Source organism: Lycorma delicatula, chromosome 12 (assembly GCF_047948215.1).
Source record: "Lycorma delicatula isolate Av1 chromosome 12, ASM4794821v1, whole genome shotgun sequence".
NCBI lineage: Eukaryota > Metazoa > Arthropoda > Insecta > Hemiptera > Fulgoridae > Lycorma > Lycorma delicatula.
The window spans coordinates 20,261,498-20,267,497 of record NC_134466.1 but is presented as its reverse complement, the minus strand read 5'-3'; the positions used below and the strand labels follow the sequence as shown (position 1 = coordinate 20,267,497).

At 31.5% G+C, this 6,000-nt stretch overlaps 1 protein-coding gene across 2 annotated transcripts in view; it reads right to left on the bottom strand.

Moving 5' to 3' along the window:
* Positions 1-2,155: 2,155 nt before the first annotated feature.
* Positions 2,156-6,000, bottom strand: part of LOC142333111 (uncharacterized) — a 105,746-nt gene continuing 101,901 nt past the window's right edge. For both annotated transcript variants that reach the window (XM_075380030.1, XM_075380028.1), the window contains one exon: positions 2,156-2,394. In XM_075380030.1, coding sequence (XP_075236145.1) covers positions 2,350-2,394 — 45 coding nt within the window. In that variant the 3' untranslated portion in view covers positions 2,156-2,349. The remainder of the gene's footprint in view (positions 2,395-6,000) is intronic.

The following is a 6,000-nucleotide window of genomic DNA, read 5'->3' as shown; positions in this document are numbered from 1 at the left end:
ATTTTTTTCCGATTTATCGACAATTTTTTCATTTGGAAATCTAGCAAACCATTTGAATACAAAGTTTCACTTTACATCATCATAAAATTTTGCGTCATGCTCCCCAAAAATTAGTTTCTTATTTTTTATTTTTGTAGTATCCATTTTTTTCAACTTATTTTTTACACTTATATTATTACTATCTATCTACTTTTATAAGCAAAAGATCCGTCTTATTCTATCGAAAATTGTATTATATAAAAAATAATATTGATTATTCTTAATGGATTTTGTATTCTATTTATTCCAATACTTATTTATTTACCTATTGTTGTAATTTTAAAAAAAAATCATTTCATTTAGTTGATTGAATATAGGTAAACAAACACTTATTTCGCAAAATAAAATGCTGGATAAACCCATCGATTTTTTTTTTGAAAAAAGAAGTATTCTTGTGTGTGTATATGTTAAAATATTTGTACGAGCACTCACTCCATCTGTCATGTATAATTTCTTAACAAATTACCGTAAATGTTTCTAAAATATTTTTTTATTGATATAAATATGGCTCTGAGAAAGAATTGAGGTGAACTGTCTTCTTAATCGAGGCCAGTGTGGCTTCACCAATGGGGCTGGCACTGAGGATTGCAACTTAAATGCTGTTACCGAGGTGGAAAGCGCCGACTGTTATATGTTTTGGCAATTTTTATAGATATAGAGGCAGCATTTCCTTCCTTGTGTTGGAGTTCTGTTTTCTATGAGTTGATACACCGTAATGTTCCCGTAGCCCTGCAGGCCGTAGTAAGTGACTATTTGTCAAATCGTACGGCTCTGTTTAAAGATGAGCATCTAGCTGTGGAAAAGTCCGTTACCAGGGGAAGCAGAATTCCGTTCTAGGTCACTTGCTTTGGAACCTGGTATTTGACGGATTTCCGGGATTGACATTCCCAGAAGGGATCACGGGCCAGGTTTTCGCCGATGATTGTCTCCTTATAGTTCGTGGTAATTCATGACCGCAGCTAGAAGATCCCCCTGAAACTTAGAGGTCAAGGGGAAAATTGGCCACTTACAAGCGGCGAGTCAATGTGGCGAGAGCCCCATTGTCGGAACGTGTGGGAGTTCCATATGCGGTTGCTATGTTCAATCGACATCAGTAGTTTACTTAAGGGAAAGACACCTAACGCACTGCTATGGAAAGCTAACCTTGAGATTTATGGCTGACCATTAGCCAGTTACGACACCAAGCGCTTTAATATGGTGGACAGATACTTGCTGACATTCAACAACCCAGTCGTGGCAGCGAATTTCTGTCTAGACGAAGTAAATTTTAATTTATAGATGTCATATATATTTTTAGTAGTTGAATGGGTGCACCTATTTATTTTAGTAAATATATGACAAGTGAGCTGTTGGGACACGTAAGCCTGTGGTGTATAGCACCGCGCTTAGTCCGCTCACGCTGTTAGGTAAGCTCTAGGAGCTATTTAGGACACTTGACGCTAAACTGTTTCGAGGTTCAGTAACCGTTTGTGGCAACGACATTCATTCAGTCTTATGCTTTAGGGCCAACGAATAGGTTGGTGGCAGGAGAAATGCCAAGCAAATCAATATCTTTACCTCCGGAATATTTTACCAAGGAAGACACCTCCATCTTTGTTATATGAAAATTGCAGAGTTAAATTTTCTTGAAAAAAAGCAGCTGTAGTTTTTCATTGCTTTCAGCTGTGTAGTACTTAGAAGGATGAGTGATGTTGATAATGCCATTTAAGTCCTCCTGACCTACACACTTAACAATTACTGAAAGAGCTGCTGCCCTCTTTCAGATATCATTTCTTATTCTGGCTCTCAACAGATACCTCTCCGATATGGTTGCACTTAATCTGTGTTTATATAGAGAGATATTAACCATTCAAAAGAATGATTAAAATACGTATTTATACCAGCAGTTCCAAAATGCAAAATTTTCTAAATCAATTACAGTTATATTCCTGTACAGGGAAACTAATCATGCAGTAAATCATCCTTTTCCTTTTACACTGACAGCTGAATGTCTGTGTAAAGGAGAAGTATTACATTGTAAAGTTCTCTAGATCCTTGCTGTTTTACTTCAGAATTAAAATAAAAAGTAAAAAAAAAGAAAGATACAGTTAAAGGATAGTTAATAAACCACTCTCTGTTACTTTTTTTTATTTATTGTAACAATAAAATTTTTATTTACTATATAATTATACTTTTAATTAATTATTTTTTTATATTTTTTATAGGATGCTGGATTTAATTTTGTAACAGCTGTAGGATACTTCTACTATTAAACAGAATCACTCATCAACAGCATTTTCAACACTACCCCTGTTAGTAATTTCTGCTTTATCAAACTTCAAACTCGTATAAAAAGTATTCTTCTAAATTAGAAACCTAAAATTAAACAAAACACATTTAAAATGAAGTAATGTACAATTTAATGAATTATATTGTTCAAAAACAGTTATATGAAGTTAATGAATTATATTGTTCATAATTAACAGTTATATTTCTGGGAGATTGTATGGGAAAATAGGTAATAATCAGTCATTTGTGAAGGAACAATTCAGTACATTAACTTTTTGATACTGAAAGAACCAATACTTATAAAAAATTTAAATGATAGAAGCATCAAATACAAGTGGCAGAAACTTGTTAGCGTATTTTGCAGATTTTTCATAATTGATAATGGTAAGGTAACAATTACTGCACATTACGTGAAGTAGTATCATTTATAAGCTATTTGCATTGCCTTTAATGTTATAGGTTTTTAAGAATTTTCAATGGGGTGGGATTTTTTTTCTGATCGCTTGGATTTGGAAATTTCCTTGGAGAATATAGTGTAATAATCACTGTTATATTCTTTCTTTTTCTGTTTAGCCTCTGGAACCACCATAAGTTATTATTTCAGAGAATGAATGAGGATGATATGATTGAATGTAAATGAAGTGGTGTTGTCTTGTACAGTCTGAGATCAATAAAAAATAACATAATTAATAATGCTCTGCACTTTTAAATTGATTACTCCTTGAGGAGTTAAATGTAATCGCATGGTATTTTTGATTATTGCTGCCACTTTATAATGCTGAACTAGTTTCCATGAAGTATTTATAAAATTATTACTGTAATTATGTCGGCAATGGGGGATCATGATTTGAAACAGAACAAAGTAGAAGTCATTTGGATGCAAGTTTTCCCTGTTACACTTTTCAAAATTTTCTTTTCGCATTTGTAGCTTACTTCTATCTTTACTATTTATTTGAACCTATGTTCAAAATTTATATGTCAAGATCAGTGACTAGTATGATATATAGGCAGTCTGAAATCTAAAGGCACGTATCTGTGCCTCAACAACTCTTTTAAAGAATGTTTGAAACGGCTCACCTTTTGTATTCTTGCCCCTTAAACCTTTTTCTACTTTCTGTAATGACTGTATCCAAATATATGCATTCCCTTTACATTGCCCCAATATGTATACACTATTACCTTGCATATCTTTGTACTAATTTATATATTCCAAATGTCCAATACCCCTTGAATTTCCTTTTGATTTTCACAGTGTCCATATTATGAAGCCAGTAGCAAGTAATGTTCAAGATGGTATTTCTTCCTTATCTTTTTGCTTCAATCGTTTTCTTATATCATCCATAGCTGTTAAAATAGGAACAAAGTTTACTATTTATAAGCAGTGGAATATTACTCTCCTGGACTAAAGTTAGTTAAATCCAAAACTATTCAGTTTGAAATAAATATTTTTCTGTCTTTATTTTTATATATATAATTGAAATTTTTTTCCTAATTTTCTTTTTTTTTTATCTTTTAAGAATAGCATTTACTTGGGCTACAAGGATAAACAGCTCCCTCAAAAAAGTTAAATTATATTTTTCACAAAAGTACAGATAAAATAAAAATTTTTAAATGTAAATTTTTTAAATTTCATCATTTAAATTACTGAAAACTTTGTTTGATATTAGAAGTCAGAAATTATATCTGCAAGTACAATGAAAGTATACAAAAGGAAAAGGGTTAGCTAAAGCACTGTTATGCAGGTGTTATTTAAAGGGGCTACTACAGGACAAATTCCTTGCCCAAAGTGGATGTTATAGGAAATTATTTATTTTCATTCACTGTAATATAGCATTTTAATACCATTATTGTAATATATCTAAAGATACTTTGTGCAAATAAAGCCATTAAATTGTTTATTTTTTAATAAATTCTGTTAGAAATACAATTTATTTGTACTGATTCATTTTTGTAAACACAACTGTTATATTTACGTTTGTATGCATAGAAGTATACAGTGAATTTGATAAATGTTGCATTGGCACTATTTCTTTTTCAGCTTTTCAAATGAAAGGAACATTACAACGTAAAAGAGCAACTACAACATATAGCGTTCATGATTCTTTATACTATTTCTGAATGATTATAAAGACATACATTATTTTATTTTTTTAATAAATTCAATGAATCAATGAAGAAAGTATTGTAATGTTCCTTAGACAGTGTTAGATATATATGTAAGTTGATAAAGAATAGTTTATTGAATCTAGCCCACCGGGCTGGTCTAGTGGTTAACTTGTCACAAGTCAACTGATTTCAAAGTTGAAAGTTCTAACATTTAAATTCTAGTAAACTCAGTTACTTTTATATGGATTTGAATACTAGATTGTGGATACAAGTGTTCTTTGGTGGTTGGGTTTTAATTAACCACACATCTCAGGAATGGTCGACCTGAGACTGTACAAATTACACTTCATTAAATTCATACATATCATCCTCTGAAGTAATACCTTACAGTGGTTCCACAGGCTAAACAGAAGAAGAGAAAAAGAGAGATAATTGAGTCTGTGATGAAAGTTGAAATCATCTATCTACCTATAAGGTATGAACCTAGTATGTAAAAAAAATAAACGATTCTTTGATTTCAAAAATGACTTGAACTTTTCCCCAAATTAAATGATTATGTCAAGGATGTATGAAGTTTGTCAAATATGACAATGAACAAAATATAGCACAATAAAGGGAATTCATAAAAATAAAAGGGATTAAATTAATGATTGTTTTAACCTGTTCTTCAACGGGATGCTTAGTTTGAAAGCTAAACAGATTATTATTTTCACAACTCATCATCATTTTCATACCTGTCTGATATATGGCCCTTGCACCATGCATGATTCTTATTGCTTTATATTTTCAACAAAAAATTTTATTTCTTTGTAGATCCAACGTCTTTTAATTTTTATCATTCTTGATCTTTTAGGCCTCTCTTCTTTTCACCTTTTGCTGATCCTTCTAACAATGTTTTAGTCAATCCTTCTCCTCGCGATTACTCTTGGACGATTAGGTTTCTTATTCTGAATTAAGCTTGTCCATATTCTAATTAAGATTCTAAACTTGTTCAACTTGTTCAACTTTTATTGTTGCTCCTCCTTTATCCTATTGCATATGTACTTGATCTTTTACAGGATGTTTATGTGGTTTTCTATTAGATCAGTACAATTCTACTGTATATTTCTTCTACCATTTAAGTATATCCGTTTCCGTTTTTCCTATTATTTTTACACATAGTTCATATTATCCATTTCTTTCAAATTTTTTCTATCTGATAATTCATCTGCAAGACATTTCTCATTTGCTTTTTGAATCTTATTGATTTATTATTCAATTTCCTGTAGAGCATCTCAACTTCGTTAAACTTGCTGTTTTTTTTTTTTTTAATTGCCTATTTTCTTACATTTTTAGCTCTAGCAGCTAATTGGTACACTGGTTGCTAAACGTTTCAAGGCTCAGTAGCCGTTTGTGACACAGACATTCAGTCTTAAGCTTTAAGGGCGACCAAATAGTGTGATTGTGAGAGAAATGCAGAGCAAACCAAATTGTCTCATATCCAATTGATGCAATTTGTTCCATCCTCCATTTACTTAATTTCTCAGCTCTTTTCACTAACTCCCTTCAATATTACTTTTATTTCTACTACCAGAAGTACAGTGCATT